This window comes from Sus scrofa, chromosome 9 (assembly GCF_054392235.1).
Source record: "Sus scrofa isolate SSC_HxYL_T2T_F1_AM1 chromosome 9, Sscrofa_HxYL_maternal_Yorkshire_Landrace_v2.0, whole genome shotgun sequence".
Lineage (NCBI taxonomy): Eukaryota > Metazoa > Chordata > Mammalia > Artiodactyla > Suidae > Sus > Sus scrofa.
Window position 1 is genome coordinate 95392344 of NC_139391.1, and position 19087 is coordinate 95411430.

The following is a 19087-nucleotide window of genomic DNA, read 5'->3' on the forward strand; positions in this document are numbered from 1 at the left end:
GCTCAAATGCATTATTCCCCCTGGGAAAGTGACATTTCCTAAAAGCCAGAAAAAAAAATTTTTCATTTAGCAGACTTCCTGCTGAATGTCCAACTTGTATTCCAGTATGCCTTCTGCATGCACTTGGACTTTCACAAGTGGCTGCTAACCCTTACAGTTCTGATGTTTCAGAATGAGAGGAACCCGTATTTGCTTTCTGGAATAGCCTCATTACTAGGTAATCTATTAATTACCCAGCCAAGGCTGCGTCACCACACATCCAATATATTTGTCGTCATTTAAACAAGGAAATGGAATCCCAAATTACTCTCCTTTTAAGTAAGTGAATTCTAGGTGGCTCCTAAGATGGTAAAGATTAGAGCAATTAAGTAAATTAGGTCTTAGCTTTGAAGTTAACTTCTAATTGTCTCTTAAAATATCTCTTCTTATGTTCCTAATATATTGCCATGTAGGGACTTCCCTCTCTGTGCTGTATTTTCTTTGTTTCGTTTTACACACAAGTATGATGAATCAGATCTATTAAAAAAAAAATGGCTGGACAAATACTGTATATTACAAAGCTCCAGGACCAGGAGTAGTCGTAGGTAGAAGAAATTTGTGTCTGGAATAAAAATGAATTTGTCAGTTGATGATGGTTGAGGTGTGTGTGTGTGTGTGTATTTAATTATCTCAGTGAATGTACCCAGAGACTAATACAAAGATAAACTAAATTGAAATATGTGAGCATATGGACGATTCGGTGCAAAGTCAGAACTAGACAGTCATGAGAGTCTTCACATAAAGGCTGTTGAGTAAGCATGGCTATTGGATGTTTTATTGACCTTGGCTGCTTCTGTATGCCTTGTTGACTAATAAAGTTATTGGCATTGAATTGACCCAGCAGACTTTTAAGAGCTATCCCTGGGAGGTGATAGAGCTGGATTATTAACCCCTGAAAGAGACAGGGGAGGCAGCAAGGTGACATCACTCAGAATAAATTCTGTACATGAAAAACAACCAGGTTCGTTTAATCTGTAACCATAATACCGCTAGAGGTAGGTCCACTCCCATTTAAAACTCAGTTTATACAAAAATTATTTAAAATGTGAATTTTATGACGTTAGAAAAACTCAAGCACAGAGATGCCATACTTATCTCTTTTTTAGTACTACTGATTTCTCATTTGAGATATGTCTCTTCCATCACATAGAGAATATGAAAGTAAGTTACTCGTGTTGTTTGATTCCACCATAGGTGATCGAAGCTAGAGAAAATGAAAGAAAAATCAACGAGGCCCGAGAACGTTACAGACCCGTGGCAGCAAGAGCATCTCTTCTTTATTTTGTTATTAATGACCTCAGAAAAATCAATCCCATCTATCAATTCTCTTTGAAGGTAATGATGAATAGGCCAAGAAAAAATTTAAACTTCAGGAGTTCAACTTGTTGCTGAAAGTTTAGAATTTATTTTTAAGCAATTAGTGTATCCGGCAGGCGGTCATGAAAATCTAGCTAGAAAAAGAGGGAAAAAAAAATCCTCACTTTCTCAGTAGTTTTTGTATATAATTTTCAACAAAGCTTTGAGATAAACCATGTAACATCAAAATACACAATCTTGTTTTTAAACAGAGTCTTAAGCCATTTGCTATGTAAAGGAATTATCTTTGAGGCTCCTATCCTTTCTTTGTGAAAGTGGAGGTGTCTTATAAAAAGATCTCCCATTTTATTTTGGTATGGAGGGAGAAAAATTGAGACTAACTATTGATTAAGCCACTGTCACATGCATATACCTTCACACTTGGATTCATTCTTATGCCTAAAACATTTCGAGAAAGTATATTATTTTATCCCTATTTTTAAAAAACTAGCATTTTCACATTTTAAACAAATTACCAAAGAATTCACATTTCATAACCGTAAGAGTCAGAATTTGAACCCATGACTGACTCCGAAGCTTATGCTCTTTACTTTGTACCCTTCTTCCTCTGGGCAGTATTCATTCATTCTGCCATTCAGCTTTTTTCTTTTTTTTTTTAAGTCATAATTTAATTTAGTCCTTTTTTTCTTTCCTTTTTTTTTTTTTTTTTCTTCTTTTCTTTTCTTTTTAGCTGCCTCCTGGCATATGGAATTCCTGGGCCAGGAGTCAGATCCAAACCAGAGTTGCAACCTATGCCACGGCTGCAGCAATGCCAAATCCCTTAACCCACTGTGCTGGGCCTGGGATTGAACCAGTGTCCTGGTGCTACAGAGATGCTGCCCATCCTGTTGTGTCACAGTGGGAACTCCCTGTCAATCATTTTTTTTAAACAAAGAGCTGTTGAAATCAATCACAGGGCCAGATGCTATATTAGTTACTGAGTGTACAGTTTTGCAAAACACACATACGAGTGCAGATATATAGATGTGTGTGTGTGTGTGTGAGAGAAAGAGAAAGTGACAAGTACAATGAGAGAAAACAATAGGGATGGAAGGGCTGTTCTACTGGGGGCTCAGGGAGGATCACTCAGAAGAAGTGAGGTTATACCTAATTCTGGAGGTTACATGGGAATTAGCCATGTAGAATATTTGGAGAAAACCAGGACATATGAGACATGAAAGAATTTTCAAGATTCCAGGTAATGAGCAAATCTGATAGTGATTGGAGGGTAATGAGTGAGGAAAAAGATGGCAAATGTGAGTCCTGAGTGGTGGGAGGGTCTAGATCAATGCCATCTCCCAGGCCGTGCTGGGGAGCTTGGATTACAGTATGTGGCAGCAAGAAGCCATTGAGAGTCTATAGGCAAATGACTCACATGTATGATGGCAGAAGACTCAGAACTGAACAGACCTATAATATGCTTTGAAGCTAGAATAATCAGCTCTTGGAGATGGAGTGAATATGAGCAGTTATAAAGAAGAAGAGTCAAGAATAACTATTAGGTTTCTAGTAATATGGAACAAGTGCAGAAACTTGGAGAAGCACAGTGGAATTGGATTTTAGAACAGGAACAGTATAGAAGGAGAATGGGGACCATCCAAATACCAAACTAGACTAAGGTATTAGAAGAAAAGAGAACTCTGGAGCAACCCCTGCCATGAACATTATTGAAAACTACTAAAGAAGAGATTGGCTCATTGAATCCAGCCACATGTAAAAAGCACAAGCTGTTATGCCCCAGTGGAATTTATGCGAGAAATGCAAGTTGGTTAAACATTTAAAAAGCACACAATATGATTCTTTATGCTCATAGCATATAAAAGAGAAAAGCAAAAATATTTCAAAGGATGCAAAGAACTTGACAAATTTCAACACCTCAGTAAAAAGGAAAAAAAAAAAAAAAAAACCTGAGTAAACTGCAAGTAGATGGTGACTTCTCTGTGTGATGAAGGGCATCTATAAAAATTTGCATCTAACATTATACCTAATGTTGAAAATTTGAATGCTTCCCCTAAGATCAAGAGCAAAACAAGGATGTCATCCCGTAAATCTCCTATTCAACACTGCAGTGGAGGTTACAGCTAGTGCAATAAAAGGCACAGAGATTTATAAACAAGAAACTTCATATTTTTCACAGATGACCCAGCCATATATGTAGAAGTAAGCTACAAAAACATACAAGAACTAAGAAGTGAGTTTTTTAGCACAGTCACAGGATATAAAGTCAATATGCAAAATTCACTGTATTTTGATATATGAGGAACAAACAATTAGAAAATAAAAGTAATAACTCAATTCTTTTTATAATAGCCTCCAAAATCTTAAAACTCTTAGGGATAATTTTAATAAAACATACAAAATCTGCATACTAAAAGCTGCAAAACACTGTGAAGAATATTAAAGAAGGCCTAAACTAAATGAGAGAGAGCATGTTTATGGCTTGGAATACTCAATATTATTAAGATATCAGTCCTCTTCAAATTACTATATGGATTTAATTCAGTCTCAGTTAAAATCCCAGAAGGTTGGGTTTTTTTGGCGCTGGGGTGGGGGGATAGAAATTGGCAAACTGATTCTAAAATTCTAGAAATGCAAAGCCTTTAAAACAACTAAATAATTTTGAAAAAGAACAATTTGGACAATTTAAAGTGCATGATTTCAATACTTACTATAATAATTGACCTAAAGAAAAAATACATTGACCAGTAGAACAGAATAGAGAGTCTAGAAGTAGACCCACAAAAGTATGGTCAACTATTTTTGTTATTTATTTATTTATTTATTTATTTATTTATTTATTTATTTTTGCTTTTTAGGGCCACATCTGTGTCATATGGAAGTTCCCAGATTAAGAGTAGAATCGGATCTACAGCGGCCAGCCAACGCCAGAGCCACAGCAATGCAGGATCAAAGCTGAGTCTGCAGCCTACACCACAGCTCACAGCAACGCCAGATCCTTAACCCACAAGCAAAGCAAGGGATTGAACCCACATCCTCATGGATCCTGTCGGGTTCATTAACTACTGAGCCATAAAGGGAATTCCATGGTCAACTAATTTTGGGCAGTGAATGCCTAGGCAATTCAATGAGGAGGGGATCATTTTTATAACAAATAATGCTTGGACAACTAGATATCCACATGGTATAAAATGAACCTTGGCCACTACCTCACTCTATATACAAAATAACTCAAAATGATTATGCTAAGCTACAAAATTTCTAGGAAAATACTGCATGAAAATATTTAGGCTTTGGGTTAGGCAAAGAGGTATTCTTAGGATACAAGGAAGAAAAAATGGATAAATTGAACTTAAATTTAAAAATGTATTGTCTTCAAAAGATATTAAGAAAATGAAAAGGCAAGCCACAGACTAGTAAAAGTTATTTCTACTACATATATGTAACAAGGAACTAGTATCAGAATATATAAAGAGCTTGCATAACTTAGCAGCAAGAAGAACAACCCAATTAAAATATAGGTGAAATATTTGGACATGTCATATACTAAGACATATGCATTGATCATAAGCATGTTTTTAAAATGCTCAACAGGAATTCCCACTGTAGCTCAGCAGGTTAAGAACCTGACTGGTGTCCATGCAGATGCGGGTTTGATACCTGGCCTCACTCAGTGGGTTAAAGATCTGCTATTGCCCTGAGCTGTGGTGTAGGTCGCAGAAGCAGCTTGGATCTGGCTTTGCAATGGCTGTGGTGTAGGCTGGCAGCTGCAGCTCCAATTCAAACCCTAGCCTTGGAATTTCCATATGCCACGTGTGCAGCCCTAAAAAGATGAAAAAATAATAAAAATAATAATTTTTTAAAAATGCTCCACAGTCATCAGAGAAATGTAAAGTAAAAGCCAAATGAGTTATTACTCTATCCCTAGTAGAATGGCTAAAATTTACAAGACTGTCAATGACAAGTGTTAGCACAGATAGGGTATCGCAACTTTCTCACATTTCTGGTGTGAATGCAAAGTAGTAAAACCATTCCGGAAGACAATTTGGCAGGTTCTTTTAAAGTTTTACATTCACTACAAAGTGTTCCTATATTTCTACTCTAGGTATTGACCCAAGAGAAATGAAAACACGTGTCCACTCAAAAAACTTGTTTATATATGTTCATAGATACTTTTTATTATAATAGCCAGAAAAAAATAGCTATTTTATTCAAAATAGCCTTTGGAAAAAACTTACAGGATTAAGAAGTAAATGGACATACAAATTTGATGTATCCTTACAGTGGGATATTACCCACAGTATAAAGGTAGCAGCTACTGATACATATGTGAGTGATAGATCACAAAACATCATGCTGAGAAGCAGCAGCCAGGCACCAGCAGGTGTGTTCTCTATGATCCGAAAATGAATCTGCTCTGCCAGAAACAGTTCATCCGTGTGCAGGGGTAGGGATGCTGGTGGAAATGGACTGCGAAGAGGCACACGAGGACTTTTGGAGTGACATACACAGAAAGGTTCTACATACTGATGGCAGTGATTGTTACTGAAGCATATATACTTGTCAGAACTCAAACTGTATACTCAATGGGTATATTAAGTGTAAATTTAAAACTGATTTTTAAGTGTAAATATCAAATGAGGACTTTTTTAATATGTTCTTACCAATGTTTACTCCATCATTGTAGGGTTTTACTTTCATTCAGATATGTGTGATTCAAGGCAAATCAATCCGTGGTCTATGGTTCCTGTCAAAATATTCATATTTTATGTTGTTTCTATTTGTAGACATATATTTGGATATATATATATATATATATATATATATATATATATATATGCAGCTCCATTATTGCCATGACATGCAATAGTGTAAAAAAAAAAAACAAATATTGGGTTACTTTAAAAGGAATGAGATAATCAAAAGGGATAAAAGTACATGGGTGGAATAACAACAACAAAACAACCTGTTGAAAAATGGGCAGAGGTCTTGACTACACATCTCTCCAAAGAAAACATACAAATGACCAATGAGCCTTTGAAACGATGTTCAAGGAGTTCCCGTCGTGGCGCAGTGGAAATGAATCCAACTAGGAACCACGAGGTTGGGGGTTCGATCCTTGGACTTGCTCAGTGAGTTAAAGGGATCTGGTGTTGCTGTGAGCTGGGGTGTAGGCCGGCAGCTGTAGCTCTGATTTGACCCCTAGCTTGGAAACCTCCATATGCTGCAGGTGTGGCCCTAAAAAGCCAAAAAAAAAAAAAAAAAAAAAAGATGCTAAACATCACTAATCCGTAGGAAAATGCAAATCATAATTACAGTGAGATACCATTTCATACCTGTAAGGATAGCTACAATATTTTGTAATGGAAAATAACAAATGTTGGCAATGATGTGGAGAAAACTGGAATACTTGTGCACTGTTGGTAAGAATGTAAAACAGTGCAGCTACTTTGGAAAACAATATGACAGCTTTTATAAAAGCTGCCATATGATTCAGCAATTCTGTTTCTGGACATATACCCAAAAGAATTGAAGAATGGTCTCAGAGATATTTGTACATCCATGCTCATAGCCTCATTATTCACAATAGCCAAAAGGTGGAAGAAAGCAACCCAGATGTCCATCCGTGGATGGTGGATAAACAAAATGTGGCGTGTACACACAATTAAATATTATTTATCCTTAAAAAGGAAGGAAATTCTGACACATGCTACAATATAGATGAACCCCAAGAATATTATACCAAGCGCAGCAAGCCTTTCCCAATTAGACAAATACTATAATTCTACCCTATGGGGTATCTAGAGTAGTCAAACTCAAGGAAACAGCGTACAAGAGTGATTCCCAAGGGCAGGTGGGGAGAGGGAATAGTTATTAGGAAATCAATGTTTAAATGGGTTGTCCTTTAACAGTTTTTTCAGAAGGAAACACTTTGGAGATTGGCTGTACATCACTGTGAATATACTCAGTATTACTGAACAGTACACTTAAAATTATTAAGATGGTAAATATTACATTTTGTGTACTTTACCACAATTGTGTGTGTGTAGTTAAAGTACATGGGTAGAAGGAGAGGGGACAATGCAGTTCAATTGATGAGGGAGGAAATGTGGGTAGATTTTATTTTAGTGTAAAAATAATAGTAATGGCAGCAAACTTGAACCCTTACCATGTGCCAGGGGCTATTCTAAGAACTCACAGAATCCTCGTAAAAACCCATCCTTTTCTTCCTCCGCACAGATAAACTGTAGCCCAGCGTGCCTGGTACTAGCTAGATATCCAGCCACCAGTTTTCACCTTGTATTGGTCATTTGAACTCCCCAGGCTTTCAACCTTCTGTTCCAAAGAGCCATCGAGCAGGCTGACAAGGTGGAGGACGCCCAGGGGCGCATCTCAGCCCTGACAGAGAGCATCACCCACGCCGTCTTCCTCTCCACCAGCCAGGCACTATTTGAGAAGGACAAACTCACCTTCTTGTCCCAGATGGCTTTTCAGGTAAGGCAATCAGTCACTCAGAGGCTTCCCCAGAACCAAAATCACGTTGTCTCTGTTTATTTTGAACTGTACTTCTGCTGAAGGGAAGTGCAGCCACGCTTTTCGGAAGCCCTTGGTGATGTGAAGAGGGTTCAGGTTCCCAGAGGGAGGTGGCGACTTGACAACTTCCTAGAAGGTCAGGGTGCATTGGTTTGGGGCGGGCGGCGGCGGGGGGGGGGTTGCACTTAAGCAACCACATCAGCTGTCAGCCTGAAAAACAGATCCATGTGGTATTGTCCTCGCCTTCCCAGGTCCTGTACAGACCTCCCAAGTACTATCAGGAAGTTTTTTGAAGAGAATCTCAAAATTAGTGTTTGACATCTGAGTGGTTGTAGGAGGTAGAGCCCCTTTAAAAACCAGTGAATGGGAGTTCCGGTCATGGCTCAGTGGTTAACGAATCTGACTAGGAACCATGAGGTTTCGGGTTCGATCCCTGGCCTTGCTCAGTGGGTTGAGGATCCGGCATTGCTGTGGGCTATGGTGTAGTTTGCAGACGCGGCTTGGATCCCACTGTTGCTGTGTCTCTGGCATAGGCTGGTGGCTACAGCTCCAATTGAACCCCTAGCCTGGGAACCTCCATATGCTACAGGTGCAGCCCTAAAAAAGGCAAAAAAAGACCAAAAAAACAAAACAAAACAAAACAAAAAAACAGTGAACTGGTTAAAAAAGCACCACGTTTCACATGCTCCCCCCCTTAGTGAGACTTACTACCCTTTTACTCTTTTTGGTGCAGACTTCTGCTTTGTGTGTGTGTGTGTGTGTGAGAGGTGTAGATCACATATGCAGCTCAGATCTGGCGTGTCTGTAGCGTAGGCTGTGGTGTAGGCTGGCAGCTGCACCTCCACCTCCATTCAACTCCTAGCCCAGGAACTTTCATATGCCACAGGTGCAGCCCAAAAAATATTTTTAAAAAACCCTGCAGTTAATAATGACAAACTATCACTTCTTTTTCAGTGGTTTTAGTCCTAATAGATTTCTTTGGGTTCAAAAAGAATATACGGATATAATCATTTTATAATGTAGGTGATGAACAGGAGTAATGCATTACAAAATGAAATTTTCATTTTTAATTTTTTCCCAGTTTTATTGAGACAGAATTGACTCCTAACATTATTAGTCCAATGTGTTCAATGTAATGATCTTATATATGTATATATTGTAAAATGAATACACAATAAATGTAGTTAACATCTATCACCTCCCATAGTTACATTTTTCTCATGATGAGAACTTTTAAGATTAACTCTCCTGGCAACTTGCAAGTGTACAATATCGTATAAACAGTAGTTACCATGCTGTACATTACATCCCCAGGGTTTATTTATAACGGAAAGTTATACCTTTCGACTACCTTCATCCATTTCTCCACTACCCACCTCTGACCACCACCGGTTTGTTCTCTGTATCTGTAAGTTCTATTCTTTTTTAGATTGGACATAAAAGTGAAATCACACAGAATTCATCTTTCTCTGTACGAATTTTTCCTTAGCATAATGCCCTCAAGGTCTTTCTGTGTTCTTGCAAATGACAGGATTTCCTTCTTTTTACGGCTGAATAATATTCCATTTTATACCTGTGTATACATTGTACACACACTTCCGTATATGCACACACCCATACACATATATGCCACATTTCCTTTATTCATTCATAGAAGCTTAGATTGTTTTTATGTCTTGACTATTGTAAATAGCAGTGCAGTGAACATGAGGGTGCATATAACTCTTTGAGAAAGTGATCACGTTTCTTTCATATATACATATATTCAATAGTGGGGAGGCTGGATAATATGGTAATTCTATTTTTCATTTTTTTGAGGAACCTCTGTACTCTTTTCCATAATGTCTATGCCAATTTACATTCCCACCAACAGTGCACAAGAGTTCCCTTTCTCCACACCCTCACCAGCATTTGTCATCTCTTGTCGTTTTGGCAGTAGCCATTCTAACAAGTGTGAGGTGATATTTCATGGTTTTGCTTTGCATTTCTCTGATGGTTAGTGATGTTGAGCACCTCTTCATGCATCCCTCAGCTGTTTGTAGGCCTTCTTTGGTAGAATGTCTCTCAGTTCCTCTGCCCATTTTTAATTAGATTGTTTATGCTGAAATTTTTGTGTTTATACATATTATTCATGAACAGTAATAGACCCAGGGTTGATAACATATGACAGACATATGCATGCATACCTATTTAAAACTTCCTTTCAGCAGCTGTAGATAAATTATAATCTATCTGAAATCCTGGCACACTACATAAAATCAAAACTTCATATATATATGTATAAATAGGAGAGAGAATTTCTCATTTGAAATCTATCAGATTAAGAAAAATTATCTACGAATTCCTGTCATGGCTCGGCAGAAACGAATCTGGCTAGTGTCCATGAGGACGCAGGTTCAATCTTGGCCTTGCTCAGTGGGTTAAGGATCCGGCATTGCCATGAGCTGTGGTGTAGGTCAAAGATGTGACTCAGATCTTGCCTTGCTGTGGCTGAGGCATAGGCCAGTGGCTACAGCTCCAATTGGACCCCTACCTGGGAACCTCTATATGCCACAGGTGCAGCCCTAAAAAAAAAGAAAAAATATCTAATATTTTGATGCATGGTACCACACATAATATATTTAGAATTTTTAAATAGCATAAACCTCAAACATTTCATCTGTTACACACTCTAAGGCAATACAGTTTTTATGTGTAAATTAGAAATATTTAATTTATACCCCCAAGATGTTCTATGGGCTTTTCATAAGTTCTGTAACCAGAATATCTAAAGCTTGTTTCCGTTCATGATGTGTTTCTTTAGTTATATATATCTATAAAACAATTATTTCCAGTTTTTCTCCCATATGAGAAAAATCTTTTATATACCTTGTAGCTTATTGAATATAATTTCTATTCCAGGGCTGATTTATAGTATTAGTTCTACCTTTTGTTTAGTAATTCAGTCCATTGCCATTTGAGGTGGACTTGTTATTCGTATAACAAGTTTCAAGACAATTTTGTTCTAACGGCCGAAGGCTAAATATGAAAGCATATTTCAAGTATGCTGCTAATAGACATAAGTGTTAAAATTGAAATAAGCCACCCTTCATTATTTGCTCTTAGCTTTCCAGTCAAGTTTTGGATTATGAGCATAATCTAAGATTCCTTATTTCATCTATAGATCAGAAATACAGCTATAGGAATTCTCAGAAGACTTAGTTCTGCCTGTTCAGTGATAATCTCTTAAGTGGCAACTGCTTCCTTGATTTTGATGCAAACCAAATGATCCTTTTCAATTTTTGTGTACTCTCAAGATTTTGTTAAGAAAGAAAGAGATAGATCCTCTTGAATTGGATTTCCTGCTTCGATTCACGGTTGAACACACTTACCCGAGTCCTGTTGACTTCCTCACTCCTCAGGCATGGAGTGCTCTGAAGGTACTTTGGGAACATGGGTTTTCCGATTTCTAGATCTTATTTCAAATCTCAGCTCTCTCAAATGTAGAAATGTAGTTCAAAAAATAGAGGTGATGTATACCATTTTAATTGTAGCTATAAGCTATTTTTAATTTTTTGAGGAACTTCCATATTCTTCTCCGTAGTGACTGCACCAATTTACCAAAAGTTTCTTTTTCTTACTTGGAAATAAAGGAACTTTTGACCTATTTATGAGTGGAAAAAGTTGTTAATAAATATGTATAATTTATAGGACTTTTGGTTAATGTCAAGAAATATAAATGTTTTTTTTTCAGTTGACCTGAATCTAGTTACTTTATTTTGATTCCTTTTTTATAACATTTATCCACTTTTTCAAAATAGTTTTGTTAATTTACATGACAGCATAGTAATTTATTATCATTGTAAAATGTTTTAGCACAAAATGCTGTAGAGAAAAAGTAATATCATTCTTTCACCCAAGTTATGAATCTTATTCCATTTTCCTGTCCGAAGAGCCTGTTACTAAAAGTTTAACAACATTGTAAATCAACAATATTTTGATTTAAAAAATAGGCAATTACCAAAATCTTCATGAAAAAAAAAAAGAGGTTTGCTCTCTGGAATTCCCCAGAGATCCTCATTCTATGCTAAGCTTTGCCTTACCCTTTTTTTCCTGTGACAGAAACCTTTCTATGTATTGAAAATAACTACATTATTCCTTATTGTTATAGTATGTTTGGATTTTATTGGTAGTAGAATTTTTAATTAGATTATTACTTTAAAATTATAAATTCGAGTTCAGTTGTGTATCCATCAGAGTCTCAACAGAAAACACAGGGCACTTTCAAACGGTGATTTTTAAAAAGTTTAATGAGTCTCTTTTCATAGTATTGAAAGAAAGATGAAAGATTCTACTAGGAATGAGAATGGAAAAAGTTCTGGAGAGTTCATGTCATGGCTCAGAAGTAACAAACCCAACTAGTATCCATGAGGACACAGGTTTGTTTCCTGACCTCGCTCAGTGGGTTAAGGGCCCAAGTTGCTGTGAGCCATAGTGTAGGTCACAGGCGCAGCTCGGATCCTGCATTGCTGTGGCTGTGGCATAGGCTGGCAGCTGCAGCTCTGATTCAACCTGGGAACTTTCATATGCCGTGGGTGTGGCCTTAAAAAGACCAAAAAGAAAAAGAAATGAAAGGAATGAAAAGAAAAGAAAAAGGTGGGAAAGGAGCAGTTACTGAGACTGTTGAGAAATGAAGTTCTGGGAGAGCCACCCTGTAGCATCTGTGGAATTCCATAAGGAAACGTAGCCACTGCCAGATTCTAGCATCACAGGACAGAGCTGGGGAAGGAATGCCCTTGCCTCTTTCAATCCTCCAGACCCTTGCCAGTGCTTCCTACTGGTTAGACCCAACCAGGGAGCTTTTTTCAAGTCATCCTTAGCAATCAGCCTCTTTGCAGGGCACAGAAGGGTCCAGGGTGAACTGGATGGGAGATGAAGACTGTCCAGCACAGCTCACATGGAGTTCAAGACCCTCGCAAGTCTTTATCTCAACCTTGCAGCTGTGAGACACACCATTCCCAAATCTTCCCCTATTGTGTTCCAGGCAGTAGCCCTCAGGGAAGAGTTTCGAGGTCTAGACCGAGATGTGGAAGGATCTGCCAAGCAGTGGAGGAGGTGGGCAGAATCCGAGTGTCCGGAAAAAGAAAAGTTACCACAAGAATGGAAGAAGAAAAGCCTAATACAGAAGCTGATTATTTTGAGAGCCCTGCGCCCTGACAGAATGACATATGCTCTCAGGTGGGGGCAGTTAGCACATTCAGAAATACATGTTAGCCCAGAGGAACCTTGGACTCAGGGACCAGGTGGAGGCATTCACAGTCCATGTTAAGGAAAAGCACTTCTGCTGACATCTTGATACTGTACTCACTGCTCTTGTTAAAATGTGTGAAACACTAAACAGTGTGCTGGTCTGTAGGCAGACTCAGCATAGCCTTCCTGAAAAACATAATTCTGAAATCAGAAGAGGGGAACGAGGAACGTATGGAAATAGTCTAGGACCTATGGGAAGAGAGCTAGCAGAGTTGAGGTCAGGGACATGCATTATCCAGGTGTGATTCACATTGTCTTTTTTTAGTGCTGGCACTTTGGCTCCAAAGATTTTGCACATCAAACAAAGACTGAATTCCTTTCATGGATCCACTCTTAGTCCTATAACTTTATAACCAATGAAATTTAAATGCAGAAACCTCTATCTGCATCTTGGCTTAAGTGTCTTTTTTTTTTTTCTTGCCCTTTTGGCTTCTAAATGGTAATAGGCTCCTTAATTCTTATTTGAATTCACCAGCCAAAGAGTTCTCACTTCCTTCCCTACTGCTCCTGCTTTTCTTCAGTAGTATTCACTTGCCTCAGGTTTTTTCCTTTGCTTTGTCTGTTCAGCCACTTTTCCCTTTGTGCAAGCCTCTGCCGCACCCTACTTTACAAGTTAATTCTGCTTCGAAGTACTTACTTTCTGTTAAATCTGATGCTGCTGGCAAATAATCCCTGCTTAATTGAGCTTCCCTGTGTTAGAAACACCCCAAAAAGCATTTGTATATTCATGAGATGCCCAACAGGCTGGAAAATTGCACTGTGGCAAATCTAATGAACTGTTGATAAGTGATGGGGGCTCTGGCAGGGGATTTGGGGGGATACAAAGCCATATGCAGGCAGCTGATGGTACTCAGAGGAGGCTCTCAGTAGACCCCCAAAATGGAAGGTAGTCTTCTGATTTTTCAGAGCTTCTAAAGCAGAGCAGGGTTTCACTGACTCTAACACACAAATCCAGCTGGACTTATATTGTCGTTCTTAGCAGACATCCCATGTAATAAACATGCTTTGCGTTCTTCCTGTGCCTGTGGTTTAAGCTGATTCAGGTTGTGACACTTTTCAAGGTCAAAAGCACTGATCATGTCTCTGGCGTTATTCTTTTTACAGAAATTTTGTGGAGGAAAAACTGGGTGCCAAGTATGTGGAGAGGACCAGGCTGGACTTAATTAAAGCATTGGAAGAAAGCAGCCCAGCCTGCCCAGTATTCTTCATCCTCTCCCCCGGGGTAGATGCCCTTAAAGACCTTGAGATCCTTGGTGAGTGGCTAGGAGGCTAGCCATCCAGAACCTCCCTCTCACCTACGCATACCCAGCCTTCCTTTCAGCTCTCAATTATCTTAGGTTCGTTCATTCCTTCTTTCTTTTTTCTTTCTTTCTTTCTTCCTTTCTCGTCTGTTGGAGATGGAGTGCATGGAAAATGTAAGGTTAATAACACTGTAGTCTGAAGAAATGTTTAAATGGAACATTCCTCTGCTTGGCATAATGCAAGTTTCTTTTGTATGGTTTTCCACCTTTTGACTAGATGAGGGCCAGAGGGCAATTTTCTCCATGCTCTTGTAATCTTGTGCCCCCTGTGACTAAATAATGGTCATTAGAGCAAGTCTATTCCATTGTGCAAGGCGCTGTCGCTTTATGCTTTGGATTTACTATTCCCCACGGCCTGCACGGAGAATTCCAGGTTAATAGAGCTGTGACCTGACTGTGCCGGATTCAAGCACAGTCTCCCAAGGTGAGAGGCTCCCGCATTTCCCCAATGAGCTGATCTGGTCAAAAACTGATGTGATATCTACCACATGTTGCTTCTTTTTTATGAGGGCAATGCTTTTCTCCTCCTGCAAGAGTTTATAAAGCTTGGTAACAATGCTTGCCATCTATCAAAATGTCAAAAGCTTTATTACCCTGAAACCAGAGGAACTGATTTCCGCAGGCTTCGCTAATGCCTGCAAGGAGGCAGCTGTCGAGAGCTTAAAATGGCGCTTGGTGAGATGACAGAGGTTTAGTTTGATTTCTTCAAGAAAGTGACCCCTGAGGTGGCAGTGGCAACCACAGGTGGTCGACGGACCGCAGAATTCCAGGCTCTTCTCACCTCTCCTTGATTCACTCTTCCCCTCACAGGCAAGAGACTTGGGTTTACAAGTGACTTGGGAACGTTCCACAATGTGTCCTTAGGACAAGGTCAGGAGATGGTGGCAGAAGTGGCACTGGAGAAAGCTTCCAAAGGAGGACACTGGGTCATGCTCCAAGTGAGTATTATGTTTTCATGACAACAACGGGCATGAACGTGGACGGGCAGTGCCAGCTGCCCTGCCCAACAGGAATGGGCCCTTCATGTAGCACATGGTGATCAGCGAGCCCTGAGGATTCTCTCAGCAGTAATGATACCTCCGCAGGTGACAAGGACCTCTCCTGACAAGGACAGCTACCATCTTTAAAGGGATTTTCCAGCCATCGTGCTTTGACATTTAAAATATTAGAGGGAGCCGCATCCTTCTCCCAACTTACAGATATCTAGAACATTCCAGGGAGTGCTTGAGGCCAAACCAGCTTGTATAGGCTGCCAGCACTGTTGTCCTAATATCTCTCCTTTGCATGTCACTTTAAAGTTGAGGAATGTTTTTTTGTATCTCATTATCTCACATAACTCTGAGTCCGCCCCTAGCTACTTGTGTAACCTTGCCTTTGTTGGTAACTTAAGGGATTCAGTGCATAGTCCCTCATTATGCCTCCTAGAGCTAGAATTATATCGGTCTGTGATTCTACAACCCCGTGTCCTCTGGGTGGTTCCCTTGGCTGAGGAGTCTAGTGTCCACTGGGCAGCTGAAAACCCCAGTGTGAGAGCCAGGAGTTCAGTTTTATTTGGGGCTCACTGAGGACTCTAGCATGGGACACAGCCTCTCAGATAGCTCAGAGGATCTGCTCCAAAGAGCTTTTTTGTGCAGAAGGGAAGGAAGGGAAGGAGGGTCTCTCTTCTGACCCCTTTTGAGCCCTGTATTGAGGGCTTAAATTGGAGGGTATTAAGCATTCACATTGGAGAAGAGGTTCCTATGGCCCTGTGAATCGACCATCTAGAGATTGATGAGGAGTGTCCCAAATAGATACTGGTTTGGGGTGACAGAAACTTGCACTCTGGCCCATTGTCAGCCAGACCCTACACATTGCGGGGGGAGAAGGGTATGTGATTTGGGTGAGGGGAGTGCGAGCAGTTCAGCCCACATCTCGGCTGAAGGTTGCTGTGAGTCATGAGGAGCGGAGGTCTCCATTCATGACTTCAATGCTGTTCTAGGTATGAGAAGATGCAAGAAATGGGGTTCACAAAATTTTCTCCTGAAAATACCAAACAGATTTTCCCCAGAGCACAGATCTCTGCCCTGAACAACTTTCAGGGTGCATCGAAGTCAGCGTCTGCAGTGGCTAGTGCCTTCATCCTTGTGGAACCAGAGGGCAAGCAGCACTTCTGAGTTTGCACTAGTGACAACCCAGGAACCCATGTTGCCCAGGCAAGCATTAGGGACCCCCTAGGAGCCAGCTGACTCCGAGCTGACTCCTTCGACAGCAGGGCACGCAGGCTACCTCAGCAGGCCTGGAAATGGCCATTGGTTTTGCAGCACAGAGATCCCCGAGGTTCTCATTGATAGGACTCGTTACTAGGCAATTCATAGGGTACATTATCTCTAATCATTACAGCAAAGCTGCAAGTGTAGGTATTGTCGTCTCTTTATAAAGACGAGAAAACTGACCCTCACAGCAGTCAGGAGAGCCACAAGGCCATACAGCAGGATAGTGGCAGAGTCTGTTTGGCAGCAAGTGACATTCCTTCTGCTGGTCCATGCTGCCACCCTCCTATAGTATGGGCCTCCCTTCATATCTCTGGTGTCCAGGGCTGGTGCACTTTGTACTTCCGCTTGAAATAAAATTGGATTCACAAAGAAGCTGCGCAGTGTCCAAGCAGAATATGACCTTTTGGGAGAGTGAAACGTACAGCCCAGATGAGGCCTCAGTATGGGGACATGGGATGAGTCAGGTGGGTAACAGCAGAGGGTTTGCTTTTCTAGAGACAGTCGTTGCTTGGGCATTTGGGTAGGCACTGAGATCTCCCCACAAAAGAAAAAGTTCTTTGAGAGTTCTTATGCCTCCAGCAGCTCAGATGGAACTAGGAGGGGTGTCGTCCTCCTTGAGAGACCATGGTATTCAAAGGAAAATTCTTCTGTTATTTTTGTATCTGTGCTGTGCTACCGGTTGCCCCTCCCCCAAAAAAGGGCAAGTTGTAAGTTTTGCTATTAAAAAAGTCCCAAGAAACCATGTCTTGTGAAGGGTCTCTTGGATATCTCTTCTGGACGTTTGATTTTTGTTCTTAGTGGGACATCAGTCCCTTGCCGTGTTAAGTGTTTATGCTGTCTCTCTCCACATGTAGCATAATTGCAGAGGAGAGGCTGTCCCAGTTTCTGGAAGTTTCCAGTATCCTTTTGATTGGCAGTTAAAAGAGAAGCAGAACTTTGAAAAATGAGAAAACCAGCGTAATGGGAACTTGTTATATCATTTGTAATTTACATGAAATCCTGTCCACATAGACCTATGATATGTCTGTACATGTTAATGAGTCCTCAAGCAAACTCTGCAGTGGTCGACTACTGTGATCAGAGAGCCCCTCTAGACACATGGTCACACTCTGGAGAGAACTATGTCTAAAGTAGCAGGCTGGCACTATCTTTATCTCAGATGCACACCTGATGATTTGTGAATTAACATATTGGAGTTTAAAATGATTTTTCATATGCAAAATGGTGGTTTTCTTTTTATTGGCTGAAAATGTTGCGCAAGCCCTGCTGCCCTTGGACACATTGTCACAAGGAGCTCCTGAGCACCAAAGCCAGTATCCTCAAGAATTGTTCTCAGGCTGGTTATGTAAGTTGCACCTGTGTTCACCGATAGCTCTCTTGGAGATTTTTCTCTTCCCTGACTCCAAAGTCACTGCCCAGCCTATTTTTGCATTTGTGCCAAGTATACTTTCCAAGTGAGGTATGGTTGTAGTTCATGAGATAGAGAATTAGAACATATTTGAGCATGCAAAACAGGTTTTATTGTGGGTTTTGTTCCTGCTAGTTTGTATGAGTGCCCAGTTAGGTGTGCATTATTAAGGAAATTTAGAGCCCTTACCTGTAGTATAAATTTGCTAGGGTTGCCATACCAAAGTATCACAGATTGAATAATTAAGCAATAGAAGTTCAATTTCCTTTTTTTAATTTTATTTTTCTTTTTAGGGTTTCACTCATGGCATATGGAAGTTCTCAGGTTAGGGGTCCAATTGCAGCTTCAGCCACCAGCTTACACCACAGCCACAGCAACACAGGATCTGAGCCGCGTCTGTGACCTACACCATAGCTCACAGCAATGCCAGATCCTTAACCCACCGAACAAGGCCGGGGATTGAACCCGCAATCTCATGGATATTAGTCGGGTTCTTAACCTGCTGAGCCACAAGGGCAACTCTGAAGTTAAATTTCTTAGGGCTCTGGGGGCTGGAAGTCTGGGATGAAGGTGTCAGCAGAGTTGGTTGCTTCTGAGGTCTCTCCTTTTGGCTTGTAGCTGGTTCTCTTCTCCCTGTGTCTTTTCATGGTCTTCCCAGTGTGTGCATGTGTGTCTGTCTGTGCCACTGGCTGGCTAATCCCCTCTTCTTCTAAGGACACCGGTCATATTGGGTGAAGGTCCACCTTAATGACTGCTTTTAGCCTTAATTGCCTCTTTAAAGAAACCTAGTACAAATACACATTCCGAGGAACTGAGGGTTAGGACTTCAGCCTATGGATTTGGAAGGACACAGTTCAGCCCTTGACACCTACCAACGTTCCATATTTGCCCAGGGGAAAAAAAGCCTAACAATGTGAACAGCTGGATTGGCATAAGTTGTTTTCTTTTGT

The 19087-nt window shown here is 40.2% G+C and overlaps 1 protein-coding gene across 1 annotated transcript in view; it reads left to right on the top strand.

The window, feature by feature from the left end:
- The window catches only part of DNAH11 (dynein axonemal heavy chain 11), a 340086-nt gene that overhangs the window by 286697 nt on the left and 34302 nt on the right, over positions 1–19087 (top strand). The window contains exons 68-73 of the mRNA XM_021063429.2: positions 1234–1374; positions 7678–7848; positions 11184–11306; positions 12911–13104; positions 14281–14429; positions 15288–15415. Of these exons, the coding sequence (XP_020919088.2) occupies positions 1234–1374; positions 7678–7848; positions 11184–11306; positions 12911–13104; positions 14281–14429; positions 15288–15415 (906 nt within the window). The remainder of the gene's footprint in view (positions 1–1233; positions 1375–7677; positions 7849–11183; positions 11307–12910; positions 13105–14280; positions 14430–15287; positions 15416–19087) is intronic.